Source organism: Colias eurytheme, chromosome 2 (genome assembly GCF_061535395.1).
Source record: "Colias eurytheme isolate Ceu_HAF_F1 chromosome 2, ilColEury1 Martin Lab GWU primary, whole genome shotgun sequence".
Classification (NCBI taxonomy): domain Eukaryota; kingdom Metazoa; phylum Arthropoda; class Insecta; order Lepidoptera; family Pieridae; genus Colias; species Colias eurytheme.
In genome coordinates, this window is record NC_142981.1 from 3663340 (window position 1) to 3685671 (window position 22332).

A 22332-nucleotide genomic window follows, 5' to 3' on the forward strand; every position below is an offset into this window, starting at 1 on the left:
TGAACCACGGGCGAAGCCGGGGCGGACCGCTAGTTAATGTATAAAATAATGTAATTTAAAAATATGTATATTTAAGCAGATGTAAAATTAACAACAGTACCTTTTCAGGAAATTCCTTTTCGAGCAATCCGCGGAACATCATATCAAACTTTAAACGACTATTTGCTTCCAAAGTGGCTCCAATTGACCAAATACACGAGAAGAAAAAGACACCCTAAGAATAATATTTAATTTATATAATTTAAAGAAAATAAGAAATGAATCAAGCACAATGCAAAATATTAAATACTTCGATATTGGTTTAAAATTGCTAGGATTTAAATAAATACCTCGAGTTGAGCTCGCACGTCGAGATCTGAGATCTGCTCCATATATTTGTCATCGTTGAAGTCATCCATAAATGTGTCGAATAAATTCATACACGCCACCACTAAATTCGACCGAGATGTCACGTACATTTGCTATGGAATGAAAATGAATAACATATCAGGAATACAATACCTATATCATAGATCAATAGATAATAATATACTGAACCTAATATACTGGATTTGGTATTGCAATCAATACCAAAATAAAATTGAAGTTTTGTGAATAGGGCACTTTTACATTTCAATTTTATAAAATCATGTGTATCATGAGTGTGTCCGTTCTTTTCAACTACTATGTGCTCATGTGTATCATGAGTGTGTTCGTTTTTTTTTTCAACTCTTACGTGTTCATGAGTATTGTATTTTCGTTCCTATCAATTATTACATACCCTCAGTTTGTTCTTGCTTGCTAACTACTATGTTCTCATGTGTATTATGAGTGTGTACGTTCTCTTTAACTACGAACACGTAGTTCGTGGGTATCGTGAATGTGTATGTTGTTGTGTGCAGCCACGATTCGAGCAGGCACTTTCCAGCCGAGCCCTTATCGTGTGTCGTATCGTGTGTCGTGTGTCATGTGTATCGTGTGTCATGTGTATCGTGTGTCATGTGTATCGTGTGTCGTGTGTCATGTGTGTCATGTGTATCGTGTGTCATGTGTATCGTGTGTCGTGTGTCGTGTGTCATGTGTGTCATGTGTATCGTGTGTCATGTGTATCGTGTATCGTGTGTCATGTGTATCGTGTGTCGTGTGTCATGTGTATCGTGTGTCATGTGTATCGTGTGTCATGTGTATCGTGTGTCGTGTGTCATGTGTATCATGTGTATCGTGTGTCATGTGTATCGTGTGTCGTGTGTCGTGTGTCATGTGTGTCATGTGTATCGTGTGTCATGTGTATCGTGTGTCGTGTGTCATGTGTATCGTGTGTCATGTGTATCGTGTGTCGTGTGTCATGTGTATCGTGTGTCATGTGTATCGTGTGTCATGTGTATCGTGTCAGTGTCATGTGTGTCATGTGTATCGTGTGTCATGTGTATCGTGTGTCATGTGTATCGTGTGTAGTGTGTCATGTGTGTCATGTGTATCGTGTGTCGTGTGTATCCCCCCCCCCCCCCACTCACCTTCACCAGCCCCGAGTACTCGACGAGCCAGAGCAGCGGCGAGAGGAAGCGCGTGAACAGCGCGCGCACCACGTTGCGGCTGAAGCCGTGCAGAGCGCGCGGGAGCGTGTTCAGCCACGACTCCAGCAGGCACTTCCAGCCGAGACCTTTGGGCTCCATGTAAATCATGCCGCAGCGGGATACCTGGTGGTCAGAAGACTCTCGTATTTGTAGTAAACACTCGTTAAATGACAAAGTTTAGTTGCTAAAAACATATTTTAAAAACAAGTTTAAAATGTACCAGAGTTTTAAAGAGAATTGTCAATTGTCAATGTAATAAAAAAAATGTTGTGTGGTTTTATGAAACCACGGTAAAAGTGAAACTTAGGCACAACAATGACAAAATTATCGTATTTGTACGATAATTATCGTACGGTTCGACCGTCACGCGACATGCGCTACACAGACCAAAAAGTTTGAGACGATGTAATAAAAGTTTCACTTTAACATAAACATTCGCAACTTAATAAAGTTCGATATTTCCTAAAACAAGCGTTCTTTTTAGGACATTATGCCCTAAATTTTTAAAGTGAAACTTTTATTACATCGTCTCAAACTTTTTGGTCTGCGTAGCGCATGTCGCGTGACGGTCGGCTGCCGAGTAGGTATAAAGCAGTGTTCGGAGTCATTATCGTACAAATACGATAATTTTGTGCCTAAGTTTCACTTTTACCGTGGTTTCATAAAACCACACAACATTTTTATAACTTTGTGTCTAGTGTCTAATGTCTGTATTACAATATTTTTGCGTAAAGTGAGCATTCATTTTTTTGTATATTCTCTACTTTATGTTGCTTTAAAATTTTAAAATTCCTTTATTAAGATCTTACCGTAGCCGGCGAGGCCGCTTCCAAGTCCATCGGCTCGAACATCAAGTTGGTGGTAGGCGCCAGCTGGATTATCTCACCACTCATGAGGCACAACTTCTTGTTGTCATCCAGTACAGTATTCAAGTTTTCGATCCAGATCGCGTCCACTGGACCGTCGAAGACTAACCATTTTCTAGGGAGTTACAATTTTGGGCATAAGTTATAATATTGCCCAAATTTAGCCCAAGTATAATTTTCTATATCAGCAATCAGGGATGTTAATACAAATAAAGCTACACTTTTTACTTTGTATTTCTTGATGAATTATGAAAGTAGAAATTAAAAGCGTTTATTTAGAGGAGAAGTGGACACATGTGACAATGTTGAGAAATAAAGTTTTCAGCTTAAAAAAAATTCAACCAATTTAAAGTAGCAGATGGATAGCCGTTTAGGCCTTAATGGTTGTTGTTCGAAAGTTCTATTGTCGGGAGGTACGACGAAGAAAATCCAATTAAACGCTATTTAGGTTTAGTTGCCACATGGTTAATGCACAACTTTAGACCAGTGAAACGTAAAGTGGTCTAAATTAATGGATTTTAGTTTTTATAATAATTTTATTGAATTTGATTGATTATAAGTACCATTTTTTCACTAGCTCTAACGGAATTGTAATATTACAATTATACGACAAAGCAGAATATTCTACTTATTCTTATGAATTTTCCATATTGCCAGGCAACATAGATCAAACCAAAGACATAGAGAACCATATTTAAAGATATCCAAAAAAGTATTATCAAACAGCTTGACGTGATCGAATTGGGGGTTTATCACCGTCAATTCTACTGCGTTCTCCATTAAATCCTGCGATTGACTTACCTAGACTGACATAGAGCACTATATTACCTGTTATTATTAGTAGAAACAGCAAAAGCGCGATAGCTAACGGCCAGAATCCCATCCGACCACTCGTGAGACACAGGGTCGAACTGCCCGTACAGCTGGCCCATGGTTATCGACTTGGGGTTTATTACTGTCCATTCTACTGCGTTTTCTTCCATTAGACCCTGTAATAAGGTCATTATTTTCTGGCAGAGGACTAGCACCGACATAAGGTATAATCATTATCTCTTAAGGTAAAATAGTCCTGAGAGAAAACTGTAATGTAGTCAAAGATCGAGTGATAATATGTATTATGTAAAATCAAACGCACTTTCAATTAAAACCACAGTAATTAAATAAAACATTTAGAGCAGTTCAGTTTAAAGATTCTTTATTCTCATTAAAAAAAATTTTACCTTTTCAGACACTAAAGCCAGTGCATGTCCGAGCGCGTGGTAGCATTTTGTTTTGCCCGAGAACGGAAGTCCCACCAACATCAGCCCGTGGCGGACAAGTATCATCTCGTATAGTTGCAGTACCTACATATTTTAACAGATTGTACAGAAATCAGAAAATGTGCGAATAAAATTCAAATTAAATACTTAAAATTGCCAGAAAAATATTGTAAGGATCCTAGGAATATTATATGAACAAATCTCGTTCATGTGAGTAAGGAATTTAAAATCAATGGTACAAAAATAATTTCAGCTATAACAAAACCTAGCTGTACCATTTAATTTCTACCAACTCCTCCAACCTTCCATCATACATACCTTCTCCACAAAGAAGTCATTAGCCTGCAAGTTGAGCGGGCCGCAAACCTCGCGCAAACACGCCACGAGGTGCGGCAAACCAGCTTGTGGTAGAGGCAAGCCGGGGAACAGGTCACCGATTATACCCTGAGAATATGTTTATGGCTATAAATTTATAAAGAATAGAAAAAATTCGATCACGAGGCGGGACTCAAACCCGCATCCTTTCGCGCCATTCCGGGATGCCTGACCAACTCAGCCACTCGTGACCCGCCAGAGCGATCGAATTTATTCTATTCTTTCAGTTTTATGTGTCTAAGGGACACACCGCGCGCCATCTATTTTTCTATTCTTTATAAATTTATATTTATAAAGCATTTGAATGCCATAAAACCAAAAATAGCAATTTCAACATGTTTATGGCTATCACTGTTGGAATGTTTACTCGTTTATACGCATTAGAAAACTGAACATATTGTAAATGCAATTACTGTCGAAAGGATAACTCCTGTATTATCAGACATCAATCTCCGAATGCCGATGATAGAAGTGGCATGTCTGCTGTGGCCCTTAGACGACTGATAAAAAGTGGATCAGTGCGTTCAAGAACAGAAAAAGAAGAGTATAGAATTATAATATTTTAATGAAAAATATTACATATCGTGCGAAACGTGATGTAGGCATTGCAATTATTTAAGCGCAATAATATAATTATTAGACTTAACATAGAAGAATCAGTGAATTATAAGAAAAAGACATCGTTGCCTTACAATTCGTTATATATATGAATACAACAGAATATTGCACGCCTCATAAGCGAAGCGTTGAGGTGGGTACTACTGTCACTTCGCGCAAAACATCTGATTTTTCAAACTTAAAATGTCTTTATGTATCATACATTGCACTTGTAAGATAATACATACACGCACATATTAAGAAAAAACACTATTTTTAACGTTCATGATATTTTTGATGTCATTTTTGTTATTTAAACTAGTTAAAAAACAGTTTAAAAAAGTTCTGTCTTGGACGTCCGTGTGTCTGTATGTGCGGATCCTTTTTCTTGTTAACACGATAGCGACCGAAGTACTTTACTAATCGAGTCTTTTTTTTTCTCTTACGCTTGAGTATGCTCAGGAATAGAACCCTTTCATTTTTCAGGGTCTGATTCGATGTGGTTTAATTGTTATTAAATAAACAAAAATAATAATTAATAAATATTTATTAAAAAAAAATTATGAGGCGTGCACTTTTGGATTTTCCAAACTATTTTAAATAATATTATTGAATTTTAAAGGGCACCCAATTCAAGTCCAAGCCCCGACCAAGAGCAAATTTATTACACTCTGGGCACAATTCCAAACTCTTGTCTGACTGATGAATTCCTCATTAGAGCTCCCAATAACAACCGAATTCGACATGGGGCTTGGACCCTTGCCTTTGAATGTTTTACTTGTATGTGATACGCCAACAATGCGTTAACAGATTCATTAAATACGTTTCATTTACTTTATAACCGATAATAATTCTTGGATTAAATATTTTCCGTAATTTTTTTTTAGAAAAATGTGTGAAAAGTAAAACGTTATAAAATGAATACATTAAAAATTATTTAGCTGAAAATTGTAATGAAGCTTACCATAAACAATGGCACGTCGTGTTCCAAGAACTTGGGCAAATTTACGTCCTTAATTGACCGTAGCAGGATAACATCTTCGTCTTCATCTGGGTATCTTAGCTTCAAAGCACCGGCAGCTCTTAGTACAGATTTTACTGCACGCATTCCTATTTTTACGTTTTTGCGTATTAGTATTTGCGTAAATTTAAGTAAAAATTGACGTAAGATCCTAATAGACTTAAATAAATTAAGAACAAACTGACCGTAAAGATGATAAGAAAACATTAAACAAGTACAAACAAAATAGCATAATGCGACAAAAGTATAAAGAAGAAAATCTCAAAACAGTTAAAATTATTTTACTATTCTGGGTATATTTACCATAATCGTAATGACTCTGCGAGGATAATTGTTCAGAGCACAGCCGGTACGTAGCGACGATTTTCACAGCGAGGGGCTTAGCGTTCAAATAGCCAAAGGCGTAAAGTTCGATTTCAGATATTAACACATAATCCGGCACCATCATGGCCACTGAGCGGAATAGCGCCTGTGAAATAAAAGGTTGGATTAATTGCTATATCCCCTTTCTAGTATGATTGTATAAACGTTTATCAAGATCGTCCATCTGGTTTTTGGTAACTAAAAATTTATTTGAACATTAAGTGACATCCATTAAGACGACGACTTTCAAGCAAGTAAACATATTTGGAATTAAATTTCATCATGAAATATTGATAAGATTTTAGCTCTTCATATTAAAAATAAATTACAATTCACCAACCTTCAAATTATCCGGCAGTTCCGACCGTCCAGCATACCCAGGGTTCATCGTAATAAACACCGCACAGCTCTTGTCCAGGTGCAGCAGGGTCCCTTCAAACAGCAGTTCAGTGGCTCCCGAGTTAATACCGCGTTGTATGGACAGGATCTGTTGCGCCACTACTGATAGCACTTCGAGATCGATGCGGTTGAACTCGTCGAAGCAGGACCAAGCACCGCAAGAGGCGAGACCCTGATTGAAAAGTTAAATTGTGGAAAATAAACTGCGACAAGCAATCTATTTGCGTATGCACCTACGTTTGATGGAGTAAATAACAAAAAAAAATTGGTTGTCTGTAAAGTCGGTTTACTGACGATAGTTGAACGTGACAACGTCCGATTGTGCTTCTTTGTCGCTCGTTCCGCGCTCTCGCTTGCACTTCAAGCCTTACATGGAACGCCTCAGAGCAAGGTAACGCCGCATGAGTCATGTTTTTTCGTGCGTGCAACCGGCTCTATCGAATTATAAGACGTTGTCACGTCAACAAATTTCATCAATGACACTGAATATATTGCAAGTCAAAAGATACACAAAAATGAGATGAGTAAAAAAGGTAGTTTGTGTATTGGAGAAAAGTACCAAAACTTGTGTCTTGTGTCTCGTGTCTTTATCTAATCTTTTTCTTTATAAAATCATTCAAAGCTTTTTAATTTTCTTTATTAGTTACTAATGAACATATAACAAAAGATTTATACAATAAACATAAATTATCTGATTCGTTTGTAAATCGTACCTTGAAGAATTTCCCAAGCGCAATATAATCCAGACCATCGGAACAGTTGAACACGACACATTGCTTAGCGACTGCTTTAGCCAAATCTTTCGTAGTTTCTGTTTTGCCAGTACCAGCTGGTCCTTCTGGTGCTCCACCTTTAGAAACATTTTAAGCATATTCTTATAGCATTTTTACTTATGCAGTTAGTTCTATAATTATTCTTTTATAAATCTACTAAGATCCCATTCATTCCTATCAGAATAACTTTTGCACCCAAAACATTTATTACGGACATGCAATTTTACCCATCTCTAAAAAATCTTACCAAGATTAAGATGCAAGGCTCCAAACAGCGTCCTAAAGCACCGATCAGTGAGTGGCGTCACCACTAGTCTTCCAGTATTACCGAGATATTCATAACCGTACATGAGTTGGGAGTTTATCATTCTTGTTGCTATCTGCCAACTTAGGTCTTCTTCTTGTTCCTGCCAAATTTAATTGATGATAATTACATGTTCTATAAAATAAATTTACTTTGTTCTAATTGCACATAAAGAAAATTGTATGAATTATAGTCAAATTTTAAAATATCACACAGAAAATTAAAATTAAGCAATAGGAAGTGACTTACCTCCCAGTAATACCTAATTTGAGATAGCCAATTAAAGTCATTATCAGTTTGCACGTTGAATTCAATGAGCTCCATTAACACATCTCTTGCATGCACATCCAACACTACTAAAGCACCTGAAATAGAAAATATTATTATGGACCTATTGATACTTCGCTACTTTTACTTCGTACACCCAAAAAAATAAGCCCTGAAAAATATGCCTGTTAAAAGGTTTGAGACAATAACTTACCCAATGTTATCCTGTTCTGCAAACTCAGTTCACCTCTGACCAAGTCGACAATCTTGGAAATCTGGTAGTTACACTTATCCCAGTAAGCCCTCATTGCTGGTATGCTGATATGGATGGCTTCCGTTACTTCGGACGTCCAGAACGTCATCGCTATGCATTGTACCTGATTTGATATGATTCGTCTTAAGTTTTATTGGACTAAATGCACTAATGGAAAATGTCATATTAGCACATTCTCATTAGTGGATTTATCATTACTTTATAGGTTTTTTAATGATCTTTTCTTCCTTGGTATTTCAATAAGAATGTCGTCACATCGATAATTTCAATGTTAATTTTCATACAAATTATATATTATATTGGTAAAGTTTTCGCATTTTACATCGAATTTTCGAATAAAGACAAAATCTCGTATTATTGAAAAAGGAAACAACTCACAGCCTGTCCGGGCCAGATCAACACCCAATTCTCCCTTGGCCGTTTCAAGTAATCATCGTACGATAACGCCACTACGTGATGTACAGACGATTTCATTGCTATCTCCAGCTCTAACAACCATTTCTCCACCTTAACATGTTAAAAGAAAACAATTTATATCATTTGAATATTTAGAGAGCTATATATTGAAAAAAATATGGTAATATATTTGGTAACGCATTTTTATGTGGTTAATAGGCGATCTGCATGGAAGGAATTAACAAAAGTTGGTGTATTTAGAGTGTAGGGCGTTTTCAATTTTAATATTATGGCATTAAGATTTCGGTTTCGAAGATGGATAATAATAAAATTATAATAAATGTGGATTAAAGAAATATGAGAAAATAAATTGAAAATTAAAAAGGTAACCATACAATTTTCCTATCCTACCACACATTTAATTTTCATTACAAAAAACAACAAATAATTCAAAACCCACCTGTCCCCTAGCCGCAGCGGTATTGATAGTGATAGTGAGCTCCACGATCTCTCCCTCGGAGGAACGCATGTGAGTCACCACCATATCTTCGGTAAACGATAGTTTCGCTATGCCCTCGAAACACTTCTTGAGGTGCGGTTGGACACTATAAATTATAATATCATCGATGTTTATGTTTTCACATATTAAAGTAGAACAAAAATTAAATCATACTTCAATAAACAACTTTTACGAGCATATTTCTTATATTTATTTTTTTGCATTTCATTAAATTTGTCTTCCTACAATTAATAATGTTAGCGTCTGTAGCGATAAGGCCGTCCTTTGCTGTTTCTGTTAAGTCTTGTCTTTATTGTATGTATTTATTTTCATAGCAATAAAACATTTTCATTATAATTGTTCATACATTAATGTCATTCATTTATTCATAATGTATGAACAATTATAATGAAAATGAATTACGATATTATTGTGAATATCGTCTTACATTTTCTTACAAAAAAAGCTATTCAGAGGTGAACGCTAAATACAATTTCAATGAAAAATAAACTTTTAACTTCAGTTCTAAGTGCTTCCATCAACAGTGCAAGAAAAGAAAAAGTAATCTTTTGTGTAAATTTTAGAGTTGAAAGGCTTCTCTGACATTTAAAGCGTACTTACTCTATGTTTGAAAAGCTTAGCTCGAATTTATAGCAATAAGTTGGAACGTACCTTTCTCTACACTTGTCAACTTTTAAAGGCTTTAATGTTCTCGCAAAGAGAAATGAAATAAGTGATTTCATAAATGTAGGAAACTAGCATGATTTTAAAGAATTGTTTTAAAAATCAACTGACTTTTATTATAACTATTCCTACATACAAAATAGACATCTGTACCTACCGCATAGGATCTTTTGTTTCTGACAGAATTTCCAGAAGCTCATCATTGGATAAGAAGAAGAATCTCGGGAAGTACAAGCGCTTCTTCTCGAGATACGCGTTGAGACCACGTTGGACCATCTCCAAGAGATTATTGGATTTCTTGAGTCTGTCCAACATTTTCTCGATGGTTATAACGTCAAGTACACGCGGCTCCGTGAAAGCTGCTTTCATAATTTCTCGCCACATCTATTATGGTTAAACAATAAGTAAATAACAAAATAACATTACTTTTATGTATAATGTGCTAGTAGCACCGATTTTTAAAAAGTTTACACATTACATTAATTATTGTAGTGCACTATGATAGTCATCTTAACATACTTATGAAATACTTATGAAAATGATAGTTATCATAATTTTCTTATTGCTAATTTCTATTACCCATTGAACATTCCGATTTCTTTTGTCATTACCTTATCAACAGCACTGAATCTTCTTCCCTCCTCAGGAATTTGCTGCTGAATATCAGGCGAAGAGAATATAGGCTCCAAGTACATCCACGTAGCTTGAACTTTCAGCCATTCGTCCAATATCTCCTGAAGTAACACTAACTTCCCTTCCCAGTCACTAATAAAAAACAAATATTTTAGGGGATGTTCGAATATTAATAAAGAAGGATATCTTTAAGTTGGCTTACATAATAGTCTCTTCAAATGGTTTTATATACGGTGAGTTTTTCATCGTCTGTGTTTTGACAATATGGTCATCCAGCAAAAGCTGTATTTCATCCACACTCGACAGAATATAAGTGCCAGTGTCCCTAAAATATAACAACTCATTGGCAAATAGTATTATATACAAATAAAAATAAGAAAAAATCGAATAATCACTGACTTATAAGGCAGGATATCGAATTTAAGGTCCGCCCATTCCTTCATCATCTTATCCAAAGCTTTTTCCAGGTTATTTTCTTTAGTTGCGGCTTCAGAAATGCTCTCAAACTTCTCAATATAATCCACTAGATTGAAATCAATCACTTTCTCTAGTGACAATTCCTCATCAACAACGATAGGAAAGCCAACAATTTCTGATACTTTCTCCCAATGGCGAGGTTTCATACCCGGATTACCGAGAGTATTTATTATGGGCATGTGAGTCTTGAAATCTTCCATTTTCTGCCTGAAGTTTAAAATTTTATTTTACACTAGCGGTCCGCCCCGGCTTCGCCCGTGGTACATGTTTACGTTTTCTCTGCATAAGAACCATCCTCGTACTTCAAGGAATATAATAAAAAAAGAATTATCGAAATCGGTTCAGCCGTTCTCGAGTTATGCGCTTACCAACACATTTTGCGATTCATTTTTATATATAAGAAGATTTTTACGTATCAAAACCAATATGAGCTTACAGGCTTTACGTAGGTAAAGTTTTCTTGTTTTGCGATTTCATAAATTGCAGTATGATGAACTATCTCATCGATAAAACTTTCCGAGAAATGGCAAGATAATTATTTATAAAAAAATATTATTATTTACTAACTTATAGAGTTTCAAAATAAGTATTTTTTACGAAAAAAGGAAATAAAGTTTTTATTTCTCACCGAACTGATTGAGCAAGTTGAAACGTAGCAGGACTTTCTTGGAAAGACTTTTCCAATTTGTAAACAATTTTATAATAATAACCAACATCGCCTTCAATATCCTCTGGGTCGTAGCTACCCACCTAAATAAAATATTATTTTAAAATGAATACTTTCTTATTTAAAACACAATAATATGCTCTACATGGAAATTATATTCAAAATATTGAAATTACCCTGGATTTCATCCAATTATTATACTTTTCAAGGAAATCATAGCCAGCGTCGAATAATTTCTTGAAGGGCACAAGTCTATCGTATACAGCTTTTCTCTTGGGATACTGCGACACTTCCCAACCAAATGATGTTTCCTCTTCGTTGAACTGATCGATCTTTACCAATGCATTAGCTAACCTAACATCAAAATTATTGTGTTAAAACTGTGAAGTATAATTATTATGTTACTGCATTCACTCTTTAAAAAAAATCGCTACAAAAATAAAATACCCAAAAAATAATGCCAAAAAATTCAAGGTATATGTATTTTTGCACGAATCTCCGAAAGAATGCAATTTAACCTGAAATTGTGGTAATATATAAAAATCTAACTTTTCATCCAGGCGCCGCGCACGGGTAACGTATTTGGGCAATTCGTTGATATCGCCCCAATATTGCAGTTCGTTGCATTGCTCCTCGAATATATCGAGATCTTCGATAAACTTGGCGATGCGGACCTGTTCATTCAAATGTAAACAGTTACATCGGAAATATCAATTTATATACGATTTTATTCGTAAAAGTTAAAATTTATTTCAGTTCAAAATATTAACAAACCACTAACATCACACAAATCATATAGAAAACAGTTTTAAGCTTACTTTTAATAGCTCTTGATATTCTATCTTCTTTTGGTCGCATATCACTTTACATTCCTCCGTTACTCCTGGCATTCTTCCATACCTGACAATCATAAATTATACCCATTCAAAACAGTAAACCCAAACAATACAATAAACAATTTATTATTATATCGTAACGCTGAAAACATTAGAAATATATACCTCTGAAAGAATTTCAAAGGAAAACAACGTAACTTATACAAGTGCCAAGAAAAAGATGGCCAAACTTCCAACCCATTTGTACCTATACCCACCAATGGAAAGTCTGATTATTCGCCTTCATCTCTAACGGTGTGAACGTAGTATAGTCTCCCAGGAAGATAATGTATCGCAGTACATTCCTCAACTTGTCTTCCATTTCGTCTAACAGAATGTCCTCTACTTTCTTGCAATACGCTATAAGGTCCATGAGCGCGGCTGTATCGGGTGGTGGAGTTAGAAGGGTTGTGGCTATGGTGGAGTACTCGTCGTATATGCTGTTGATTTGGGATAAAGTGGGGCTATAGTAGGTATTGTAGTGAATAATTTCTTATTTATGCTTGAACAAATTGAGGGTAGATGTGAAAAATATTTATATGGTATAGAAGAGTGGATAATTTATGATATTTTTCTCTTATTTTTGATTTTTATCTGAATAAAAATTTTAGAGAAAGTAGTTGTAATAATGTACTAGTTTTCTTAAGTAATACAATTTTAAGGCGTACAAATAATTTGTAATAATGTAAAATCATAAGTATTTAATCGAGATTGAAAGCAGGTGCGAAAATAATTATACGTATATTTTCAAAAATAAGGATGCTAACGATTTTATCATATTCTGGTAATCCTCCGTCATTCTTCTCAACAGAGTATTAGCTAATCTTGTAGCAGCTCCCTTCAAGGAAGTGATCAAATCCCCTCTCTGCATACGAAACATGCCGATCGTGATCGTGCCTTCCAACTTGGACGGTATTTCCCGCGCCAAGTTAACAAATTTCACCGCTTCTTCGCAGTATTCCTCAAAAGTTTTCTCGGGTATCGATTTTATGAAGCTCTCTACTTTTGCTGCTGACTGTAACACACATGTTACGTACGTTAGAAAACATTATTTTTGTCGGCATGAATTATATTTAAGAACAAAGAGAGCAAACGAACTTCCATATTATAGTACCCGCATACAGAAAGCTGGAGCTTACCTCCCCATTAAGTAAGCAGACGTAATCATCAAAATCCTGAACACGCAATTCAGGGCCTATTCTCTGCTCATTAATTAAATCTGCTATCTTCTTTTTGTAATCTTCAACTAAATCATTATCTATGACTGGCTGAAAATTGAAACCAAAGAGAAATTATCCAGTGATATAAAATGCAAACACGAATTTTATTTTGAAATGTGTACTAACCCGTAATGTAACCCTACTTGTAATCACGTAATCCTGATACAACAGAGTTTCCAAGCGAGGGGACTGCCGACAAGCGTCTATTATGAAATCGTACAAAAGACAAAGCTGATCTCTAAATTGCTTAAAGGAAGGCTCAAATTGTATAGCATCATCTTGAAATGCTAAATTAACAACGAATCCCTGATTCATGCCCTGAAAATAAATCAAATTGAATGGCAAAGAATTCCTTTCCGAATATCTGGAAAATTCTGAAATCTTGTATAAAAATTTCGAGCAGCTCTCTTGGATCTTTAAAAATTAACGAAATTTTATAAGGATTCCAATTTTTATTAAAATTGTATTACGATTATTACAATAAAGTATTTATAAGGAAGTATTACCCCCACATCCATGACGTAATCGGTAAACTCTTTCATAGACTTGAGGCAGAGTGTTTGTAAATTGTAAGTCATAATGCAAGCAAGGCAGTTGTAGAAATGTTTCATCTTAGACACCTGTTTTGGTTCAGGGATTTGTCTCTTTTTGCTACCCTAAAAAATAAGTATAATATGTTTAGTGATTTTTGAAGTGAAAACTTCTTTAGCGGCGTTGGGTATAAAATCTTAAACTCGCGTCAGGACACGTGACCTGATCGAAAAAGCGTAAGACGGATGGATATCAAACATGCTCAACGTTAATAATCAAGTTTTCACTTCTGCCGGCACCCCCGGAGTGCAACCCGTCTTTTTTTTTAACTAAGTGAGTATATTAATTAAACAGAATATCTATTATTTGTTCATATTTTGCGAATAAGATTAAGATTTTTAGTTCAACCAAGTTGACCGAAAGTCCGAAAAGAACAAGGACAATTTACACTTACGAAAGTATAGGTAGGTACATTTTTTAATAAACATGGGATAAAGACAAATGGATTTACTTGTATAAAATTTATAATTAGCTGCTCAGCTATAGTACCTACAATAATATTAAATTTTAACAGATCCATATTTCAGTGTATTTTTGAAGTGAAACTTCTTTAGGCGCATTGATAGGGCGCGGAATTTGTTATCTTTGAATCTTGCCAAAGAAGTTTCACTTCTGACACGTGTGCTCGGCACACACGCACTTTTTTTAGTTTTGGAAGTTAGTTTTGCAAGTTTGGGAAGTTAGTTTAATAAATCACAATTCACAGGTCACCTGCAAAAACACAGCTTGTATAGTGGGTATCCACTGCAATGTTAGCACATTTCCGGCGGCGTCTATATGCCGCTTGCACACAAAGCAGAAGTCCTGAAGCTCGTACGCCTCGTGCGTCGTCATTATGTCCTTCATGCTTATGAGACGGAGGTCGCTATATAATTGAGGATCACTTCAGTGTGGGGTAACACGAAATCGGAATTTTTAATTTTTAGATGCAGACGATTACTACATTTGCGAAATCTTTTCCCAATTTTTTTAAGTATGTGCTACATACCTATGTAATGTCTGCTTAAAAGTAGATAATTATTACAAAATACTAGACTTATTTAGGGGTGAAATCAAATATTTAGGTGTAATAAGTGCAAGACATTGGTAAAACACGAAATAAATGTCTTCATTATCTTTTTCGTTATAGATTTTCTCAACTTCAAATTCAAGATATTAAAATTCTTCGACTTCACAATCAAAGACCCTTACTAATCAAATACAATTCATGTATTTTCTAACTAACTTCTGCCACAAAAGTAATAAATACTAACTTGAACTGCTTCCACCATATTTGCAAGACCTGTGCAATACAAGGGTTCACACTGTGCAGGTTTTTGTTCACATACTTCTTGGCGACCACATAGCGGTTCCTCCACGCATCATCTTTTTTTGCTAGCTCTTGTTTTAGGGGTGTGTCTTCTTCTTCCAAAGACTCTTCCTAGAAATAAACCGAAACTATTCATAAATTAAAATTCGAGAATAATCTGCTTCAGTTTTGCACGCCTCATAAGCGAAGCGTTGAGGTGGGTACTACTGTCACTTCGCGCAAAACATCTGATTTGAAAAATCAGATGTTTTGCGCTTAAAATGTCTTTATGTATCATACATTGCACTTGTAAGATAATACATACACACACATATTAAGAAAAAACACTATTTTTAACGTTCATGATATTTTTGATGTCATTTTTGTTATTTAAACTAGTTAAAAAACAGTTTAAAAAAGTTCTGTCTTGGACGTCCGTGTGTCTGTATGTGCGGATCCTTTTTCTTGTTAACACGATAGCGACCGAAATACTTTACTAATCGAGTCTTTTTTTTTCTCTTACGCTTGAGTATGCTCAGGAATAGAACCCTTTCATTTTTCAGGGTCTGATTCGATGTGGTTTAATTGTTATTAAATAAACAAAAATAATAATTAATAAATATTTATTAAAAAAAAATTATGAGGCGTGCACTTTTGGATTTTCCAAATTATTTACTTTTTTAAGACAAAAAAAAGTGTTCAAACCGTGTTAGGATCCTTCAGAACGAAGTCCACGATGGCTTTTTTCATGCTCATCATGAAGTCCTCTCTCATTTCATCTGTGCATGTAAAGAGAGTTTCCTTCCATCTTTTAAGTTTTGCTGGTATTAAATTATGAACCCTAAAACAGTGATTTTTGTTTCGAACTCTTCAGAAATGAATTTATTCTACGTAAAAATTTAATCAAAAATAAATTTTAAAATAATATCAAGATAAAAGTTTCATAAATATTTAAAGATTTTAAGATGCATCAACATTTTTACTAAAATTCAAACAAAGTAAACAGAACGGCTTACAAATAAAAATGAAATTGATCTCACCGTAAAATAATTTTATTATCAAGCGGTGCAACGTGTATGGTATCAATTCCATATCTCACATAGTAATAGTATCGTAACATGTTCTTCTCCTCAGCAGAGGGGATAGAATCACCATCTTCCCCGGGCGACGATTGGCAGATTAAGTTCATCAATTTCGCTCTAAACTCTTCTCGAGCTTTTCTCATGGCTGTGAAGCTTTGCATTACTGAAAATAAACATCCAAACAGCTCCAACTATACCATTTTGAAATACTCACAAGACCTACTAGTATACCTACCGCTAGATCTTTTTCTAGGTCCTGCTTTTGATGCTTGAATTTTTGCAGCTTTCGACCGTGCCGGGGGCAATTTTAACACTTCTTCCGGAAGCGAAAACAGCGGTTGCGTTCGTATTTTAAAGTCTTCGGGCATTTTAATTCTAGGTATTTTAGGTAATTTTACATCTGATGAGGATGGACCAGGTTGACTTTTCTTCCGAGTCGGCTTATTATTTTGCATGATTTCACCTTATTGAAATAAAAGCAATATTTTACATTTTACAGCAATCGAAAACTGCATGTTGTTTTGCATTATTCAAAAATTATAATTATTAGACACAATTTTATCCGAGGAAACTTTGTTACAAAGTTTAAAAATGATAATTAATATTTTTTTAATTCGAAATTCCCGCCAATTGACGTACAATGGCGGGAATTTCGAATTTATTTGTCGAACAATATAGCAAAATTAAGAAAAAATTATATGTAAAATTGCATCATATTTTATTGGCTTTATTTTTTATTTATCTTTTATATATTATTTCCATAATAACTTCAAATATTTCGTACCACCACCGGACTAGTTTTTCGACGAAACTTAAGCTGTCACTCAATGACAGTTTGGGTTTGACAGAATTTGAAGTTGTAGACAGTAGAATGATGGATTTTTCAATTTTCTAACCAAAATCTTGTGCAATTTATTGATTTACGTGCTTCCAATTCAATAATATTGTATAAGAGAAATATTAAAACAATATTGTTGCGCCTCACGAAACTCGACTTACTTTGTTAATCGGTATAAAAAGGTAAAAATACAAACTTCTCTCGTATTCTGGACTTCAATTTTCTTAAATAACACTTATTTTACATCATTTGATTATGATAAAATATAAATATATTATTTAAATCAACTCTCCTATGATCTACTGATCACTAGGTGTAGATAACAATGCAAAGTTATTGATTTCTCCATGACAACGTATACTATCTTTTTAATATTAGAATATAGAATACAAATTGCACACGGCCAGTTTTAGTACCTTATGACAGTTATAAAGATTTCACACAAGTACCTAGGTAATCAAATCGTATAGGAGCTACCAACGTTGACAAGAGAGCATTTTAGTATAGTTGGTTCTTTGATATACTGTTCCTCTTGCTATTTCGGTTAGAGTCCGGGCTGTCTGGCTGGTCGCAGTGGTTGCGTTTATTAGTGCGCATCTTATCTGCACAGGAAAATATCCTTAATTTAAAGTCATTTTTTAACGCGTAATTTTTAATCTTTTGCCTTTAGATAGATCCATGAGACATAATTTTTTTATTGCAAGACGTTTTTTTCGTTGTTAAATAGGTGCCAGACGCAATTTTTTATTTCAAAATCATTAAAATGTCATCGAAATAAGTGAAATTCCATCAACATGAGTCCCCGTAAAGGATATACTATGTATAATATTCATTTTACTATTTACAATTTTTTAGTAACAATCTACCATGGTGCCTCCTTTTCCCAACGAACCTCAAATAGGACGTTAATGTAAACTTGATAAAAACCAAATATCATCAAATTCATATTAATACCCAAAAGTGTAATAAATATGAAACCATCTACTTATTAAAAATATTAGTTTACTAATTATTCAATATAAGTATTAAAAAAGGATAATATAATGTAAGTAATAAAGTTATTATTTACCTTGTAAGCGGAATCATGTTGATGTAATTTCACTTATTTCGACGACATTTTAATGATTTTGAAATAAAAATTTGCGTATGGCACCTATTTAACAACGAAAAAAACGTCTTGCAATAACAAATTTATGTCTGATGGATCTATCTAAAGGCAAAAGATTAAAAAATACACGTTAATAAATGACTTTAAATTACGGATATTTTCCTGTGCGCACTAATAAACGCAACCACTACCGCCAGCCAGACAGCGCGGACTCTAACCGAAATAGCAAGAGAAACAGTATATCAAAAACCCAACTATACTAAAATGACTTTTTTTAAAACGTTAATAGCTCCCGTACCAAAAGTACTTAATCTATATATAACTGGATGATACAATTTATAAATATCTTTGTTTTCATTTATAGGTTTTGATTTTTGTCATGAAACAAACAGTTAAATTATATTCTAAGGTAACATTTATAATGCTTTTGCTGAGCCTACTAGCCATGTATAGCTTATAGACTGTACATAGCTACTAATTATATGTATGCAGAATTTCTGTGTTATGGTTTGATAGCCTTGAACTGAGTGGAGTGATGATGTCATAAACCAGGCCATGTAAACATAGTTACTTTAGCAAGGCTTGAATGAGTGGATCATCTAGCTGTATTATCCTCAAAAAAATAATTACTGAATGCTGTTTTGATGTTGTTGTGTTGTAATTTCAATAATTATTGTGTAAACAGATGTGTATAGAAAAGTTACTAGTTGTATGATAGTAGGATTAATGTGATATTGAACAGTGTTCTTATGTGTATGCTTACTTTTTTATTAATATTTTATACTTACCACATAGAATAAAGTTTACTTTGTAATTCAAAGTATAAGAATATCTCTAAATACCTTTTTTAAGTAATTGCAAAATCATGTGTTCATTCTACTCTTATAACAGCACTGAGTGTGAATGTGTAAATTACATCATTAAGAAAAGCTTCTTATGATGATTAATTTAAATGTAATTTAATAAAATAAAAGGAATGACTCATTTACAACTTAAAACTTCATGTAACAATGATCTTATCAATTACATACGTCATAACAATGGAAGGCCAAATAAATAATTTCTCAGAAAAGTAATGGAATTTCATTTATTATTGCAGATGATCTTTCAATTAGTAAGGAGTTTCCACACAAGCTTTGGTTGCCGAGCCGCAGAATCATCTTTGTTGGCTAAACTAAGGAAGAAAACAGGATACACTATTGCCAACTGCAAGAAGGCCTTGGAAATGCATAACAATGATAGTGATAAGGTAATGAGAGCAAATATATCAAGTTATGAATAAAAGATAAACAATATTAACCATTGTATAAGATAAGCAACATTCTAATGTGTGGGCTAAGAACTAGAATAGTGTACAGGCAAAATTACAACACAGGAGAGTAGGAATACAACTCATTTATTTATTGCATGCAAAAGTTTTAATTTGAACAACATTTATTTTTCAAATCAATTATGATTAAAGAGCAAACTTTATTGTGTAAAGCTAATATTACATCAACAAACTACAAAAAATATTTTATAGTTTGACAGTTTTACTTTAAAAACTATTGTGAATTTTCAGGCTGAAGCGTGGCTGAATGAGCAAGCACAGGCCATGGGTTGGGCAAAAGCAACAAAACTAGCCGGAAGGAAAGCACTACAAGGGCTGGTTGCTGTTAAATTTGACAAGAACCACGGAGCGCTCGTAGAGCTAAACTGTGAAACTGACTTTGTGGCTAAAAACGAAAAGTTTCACAAAATGATGGAAGATGCTACGCTCGCTTGCTATAAATTCGCCCACACACACATGCAAGCTAAAGGGCCTATTACAAAAGTAAGTAAAATATGGTATTTGCTGTATAACATCTTCAACTTATTTTAGAAACACTGGAAAATGCCACATCTAGAACTATCCTTAGATATGCGCTTTTTTTTAACGATTTTATATCTTCACTTATTGTGTGGTTAATTTGTACAATAATGTAAAATATTTGCTTATGGAAGCATTCTCAAACCAGATATAAGCTATTGTGCGCATTGCATGTTTTCTCATAAGAACTTACAATACAATGTTAGCAGAATGACAAAATAAATTAATGCTTGATATGACACTTATTGATGTGGTATTATCAGTAAATTAGATCATACATATTTTTTTTGTGTTTATTTGTAAGATTCCCCGTATTTTAAAATACTCTATCTGCATAATGAGGGTATTTTTATGTAAATAGTAGTAGAAAAATTATTCTGAATGAAGTTCCATATCATCAAGTTTGAGCCCCATATCTATAGATCGAGTGTCATCGTTTTACAGCATCAAATATCCATGCACATCCACAGTTCATACCATTTTTTCACTATTACGAGATTTTTATCAATTTCATTTCATCACAAACTATACTTACTGAAACAAAACTTATTTTTGTCGGATTTAAAAATGCGTCCGTAACTGGAGAGAATGTTTTTTTAACCATAATGATAATGTGTGGGCTCTACAAGATATTATACTCAAACTCAAACATTTATTTAATTAGACTCCTTCTGAAAGCACTTTTGAATTTTTATAAGGCGACTAAGTATAATAATTACTAGAAACTTAATTATGGCTATCATGATTTTAACATTTGCAGAAAAATAATAATGTACTTTATTTTCAGATGGAGCTGGACAGTGAGCAATTGGGGAACCTTAGTATTGATGGTAAGAAACTATCTGAAGTTATAGCTCTCTTCATCGGTTCAGTGGGAGAAAATGCCGTGCTCAGGCGTGCAGAGTGTTGGAAAGCAAACAGCAATGATGTAAAAATATCTGCGTACACTCATCCAGCTCCAGCTGTTCCTGGAGACTATTCAGCGGGAAAATATGGCGCGCTCTTAGCCTACAAGCAACCAAATGACGTCGAAGATATCGGGAGACAATTATGCCAACATATTGTAGGTTGTGCTCCATTGAAGATCGGTAACAAAGAAAAAGATGAACAAGCTAAAAATACTGATGACGAAACGTGTTTGATCTATCAAGAATATTTATTAGATCCTTCATACACTGTTCTAGAAATTTTGGAGCAAAACAAAGTTGAAATTATTGACTACGTTCGATTTTCTTGTGGTGAATCAGAAGAAGCAGCAATGCCTGGTGTAGAGAAGCAACCCTTGGATACTGTTCAAACATTACAGTAATGTAAGGTTTTCGAATTTGGTAGGAAATAAATGAAACACATTGTTGATTAAATACATAGATATTTATTTGCATTTAACTAATAAATTACTTCAAAATATTGATGGGTTTTTCAATGATATTAATCCTTATTATCATTATTTATCAGAGTTAATAGTTTTGATTTTCGATTTTCCTTTCCATAAAAACATTCTGCAATCTTTCTTCCAAAACATAGCTATTTCATTGGGTTCAAAGTTATATCCGTGATGGTTTAAAACTTCGGGCGAAACGACGTGGAGAGCGAGGGTAGATTTTTCTCTAGTTCTGAATGGCCCAGTGACTGCGGGTTTGAGAAGACAACCACATGGGCATACTGGTGCTGTCTTAGGTGACGATGTTAAATTATTATTACCTATACCCATTCTTTGGAAATTGCCACAAAATCTCAACTCTTCAACTGCTCCTGTAAACGATTGAGTAGCCCGTAATGCCATCGGTCGCGCACATTGATTTTCTGCATTATTTCTAAAGCCAACCGTGGATAACGATTTCTTTGTAACATTGGGACTGTCTTCCGGACTTAATTCATCAAATTCGCATTCCCTATCTGAATTATTATCGTCTGTGTACATTATTAAATTTGACCGAAATTACTAAACGTAAATAATGACTTTGTCACATATTTTATTGTTTTTTCTTCCGGGTTATCTGCTAACTTTAAAGTAAATACTTTTTCGACTATTTATAAACGACAATACGGAGGAAATTGGTAGCTGGTAGGTACC

The 22332-nt window shown here is 34.3% G+C and overlaps 3 protein-coding genes across 5 annotated transcripts; 1 reads left to right on the forward strand and 2 right to left on the reverse strand.

The window, feature by feature from the left end:
* Positions 1–752: 752 nt before the first annotated feature.
* On the reverse strand, positions 753–16606 carry LOC149910181 (dynein axonemal heavy chain 7-like). Its single transcript, XM_090109142.1, has 31 exons — positions 16422–16606; positions 16087–16222; positions 15347–15513; positions 14805–14958; positions 14009–14158; positions 13629–13820; positions 13422–13550; positions 13050–13297; positions 12501–12722; positions 12226–12307; positions 11957–12081; positions 11584–11761; positions 11369–11490; positions 10663–10947; positions 10242–10395; positions 9788–10014; positions 8908–9052; positions 8430–8558; positions 7992–8154; positions 7760–7875; positions 7454–7613; positions 7147–7283; positions 6375–6605; positions 5975–6140; positions 5615–5760; positions 3997–4122; positions 3640–3762; positions 3248–3408; positions 2363–2534; positions 1494–1676; positions 753–914 (listed from the first exon to the last, which is right to left on the reverse strand). Exons 1-31 carry the CDS (start codon positions 16604–16606, stop codon positions 753–755), a joined length of 5076 nt encoding a protein of 1691 aa, XP_089965268.1.
* Positions 16607–17330: 724 nt separating this feature from the next.
* Positions 17331–21665, forward strand: mEFTs (elongation factor Ts, mitochondrial). 3 transcript variants are annotated; one of them, XM_090111112.1, is made up of 4 exons: positions 17331–17483; positions 19509–19658; positions 19971–20222; positions 21046–21665. In XM_090111112.1, exons 2-4 carry the CDS (start codon positions 19509–19511, stop codon positions 21565–21567), a joined length of 924 nt encoding a protein of 307 aa, XP_089967238.1. In that variant the 5' UTR covers positions 17331–17483; the 3' UTR covers positions 21568–21665. The 3 variants fall into 3 exon arrangements, with proteins under 3 accessions (XP_089967238.1, XP_089967231.1, XP_089967245.1); XM_090111105.1 differs by lacking the exon at positions 17331–17483 and adding an exon at positions 18750–18818; XM_090111119.1 differs by lacking the exon at positions 17331–17483 and adding an exon at positions 18912–19162.
* Positions 21640–22236, reverse strand: LOC149910183 (uncharacterized). The gene has a single exon (XM_090111128.1). It carries the CDS (start codon positions 22177–22179, stop codon positions 21703–21705), a length of 477 nt encoding a protein of 158 aa, XP_089967254.1. The 5' UTR covers positions 22180–22236; the 3' UTR covers positions 21640–21702.
* Between the last annotated feature and the right edge of the window lie 96 nt (positions 22237–22332).